At 48.5% G+C, this 2,500-nt stretch overlaps 1 protein-coding gene across 1 annotated transcript in view; it reads right to left on the bottom strand.

Moving 5' to 3' along the window:
- Positions 1-2,500, bottom strand: part of LOC113826980 (uncharacterized) — a gene marked incomplete at its 5' end in the record, with an annotated part of 8,075 nt that overhangs the window by 2,877 nt on the left and 2,698 nt on the right. Inside the window, 3 exon segments of the mRNA XM_027379877.2 lie at positions 1-43; positions 767-870; positions 2,075-2,500. The exon segment at positions 1-43 is cut by the window's left edge and continues 2,877 nt beyond it; the exon segment at positions 2,075-2,500 is cut by the window's right edge and continues 263 nt beyond it. Of these exon segments, the coding sequence (XP_027235678.1) occupies positions 1-43; positions 767-870; positions 2,075-2,500 (573 nt within the window).

Raw genomic sequence — 2,500 nt, 5'->3', positions numbered from 1 at the left:
CGCACACCCCCTCGCGCTGCTCCTCCATGCACTCAAGGAACTCCTGCGAGGGTGTTCAAGGGCGTGAGTGTTGGCGTGCGGGGAGGGGAGCCGGGGGAGAAGGGCAGGGGAGCGGGCGAGGGCGAGGGGCGAAGGGGAAGGGGAGAAGGGAGAGGGAGAGGGAAGGGGAGAAACAGAGAGAGGGTGAGTGAACGGAGAAACAGAAAGAGGGAGAAGAGGAGGGGACAGGAAGAGACGAAGGGGAGGGAGGGAAAGGGGAGAGGAAAGTAAGAGGAGGGTAAGAAGTGGAAGGAGGAGCAAGGGGAAGATATGAAGGGGGAAAGAGGATGGGGAGTAGGAATGAGAGGGAGGTGAAAGAGGGGAAAGCAGGAGGCGGGATGTGGAAGTGGAGTAGGAAGAACAAAACCTGGAAACAAGAGGAAAGTGGAGGAGCAAGGGGGAAGCGAAGGAGGGGGGGGGGGGCGAGAGCGAGGGAAAAAGATACAAACGGAGAAAGGTGAGAGAGAGGGAGGAAGAAGCGATGCGGGAAGGTTATCCAACAAAGGAGGAGAAGAAAAGAACGAGGACTTTTTCCAAGAATAGAAAATAAGAACAGAAGTTTTGAATAAAATTCATAATGAAAACAGAGTTACAAAATACGTCCTCCAATTCCCACAAACAAATACAAAACAACACTTTTTCATATCATCAATATCTCTATCATAATCAATACTATCACCAATCCACGACACTCAATATCAATACGAATCACAAGCATTTAACTAACCTCTCTATAGCGACACTTCACCACGGATGTTTTGTTGGCCACGAGACCGACCTTCTTGTAACACTCCTCCAGGTTGTGGTACTGGCACGCCTCGCTGCCACTCACTGCAAGGAACAGGTTGTGTCATTCCTTCGTGCAATCAGAAATCAATCGGTTCTGCGTGCAACATGAATTATAAGAATCGTTTGAGACCTGTATTTATTTTGTTAACTTGTTTTTTGTTTTTGTTTATTCCCTGGTTCTGTTTTACTTGTTTCATCTATAGCTTTCTGCAACATGAGATGGAAAAATATACAATAATATAATTTTACGAAATTCTACTACAAGTTCATACGTAATCCTACAACACTAAACATTTAACAGATCTATGTATGACAGCAATAGTCCATCACATTCTAAATTATTCTATAGCATTCTACAACACACGAGCCCTCGCCCGCCACTTGGAATCTACCGAAGGCGGTCGGAAGTGGAGGAGGTACGACTCTTTCGACGCTGAAGCGGTTCGAGTTGAAGAGAAAAAGCTTGGACAGAAATTGTGATTTAAGAGAGAGAATGAGCTCTGTGTTTTTGTCTTTTCCTCTTTCTCTCTCTTGTCCTTACTCTTTCTTTTTAGCTGTCTACTCTCTCTGTCTCTATCTGTTTCTGTCCGTCTTTCTTTCTCTTTCTCTCTCTCTCCCTCTTTCACTCACCCTCTCTCTCTTTCTCTCGCTTTCTTCGTCTCTCTCTCTCTCTATCTCTCTTTCCCCCTCTCTGTCTCTCTCTCGTCTTCTCTTCACTCAATGTCTTCCTCACTCACTCCCTCTTTCCCCGTCACTCACTCTCTCTTTATTCTTTCTTTGTTCGCTCTCCCCCTTCCTCACTCTTCACTCATTTCTTACGCTGCTTTAGTCTCTCTCTATTTCTCTCTTCCCTACTATACTTCCTACCTCCAACCCTGTCTTAATCCCTCCCGCCCTCCCTCCTTCACTCACACCCTTCCTTTCCCTCCCTCTGTCTCCCACCCCCCTCCCCCACTCCTACTCCCTTCTGTCCCTCTTATATCCCTGTTAATTCTGTCGTATTCTGATAAACTTATCCTTACTTCATTACCATTAACAAAGGTATCAATATCCAAAGAATGGTACAGAAATAAGGTTCATTCAGTTCATGAAGTAAATGCATAGTGAATGAACATCTGTCTCTCATCAACTAGCAGGAAGCAGATCTACGAACTTTAATGCAAATGTTCACTTAGTGTTATTGAAGAGAAGTAACAAATGTACTTCAGTTTTGACAGGGACGCGAACCCCTTGCTGCTGCACTCACTCGGGTTGCTCCGGACGATGGAGCTGAACATCTCCTCGTCCTTCTTGCATATCTTCTTCAGCTTCCCTTTCAGCTTTCTACACTTCCTGCTCTTCTTCCTCTTCTTCTTCTTCTTTTTCTTCTTACCGTCCTTGCCCCTCCTCTTCCTATCCCTCTTGACCTTCTTGCCCTTCTTGCCCCTCTTCCTCTTCCTCCCGGCCCTCTCGTCGTCCTGCTCCTGCGCCTCCGACGCGTTGCTGAGCACGAGCGAGTCGGCGCGCAGGCCCGTGGCGTACAGCAGGTCGTGGAAGCGCGACGACGCCTCCAGCGACGTCGGCCGGCCCTCGTCGTCGCCCTCGTCGTCCTCCTCGTCCTCCTCTTCGTCGTCCTCCTCCGAGACCTCCCCCTGCAGCTGCTGCAAGGCGCCCGTCCTCGCCACCAGATGCC

This window comes from Penaeus vannamei, chromosome 36 (genome assembly GCF_042767895.1).
Source record: "Penaeus vannamei isolate JL-2024 chromosome 36, ASM4276789v1, whole genome shotgun sequence".
Lineage (NCBI taxonomy): Eukaryota > Metazoa > Arthropoda > Malacostraca > Decapoda > Penaeidae > Penaeus > Penaeus vannamei.
Note: the sequence above shows the minus strand (reverse complement) of the source record. Positions and strands in the feature narration are given on the sequence as shown.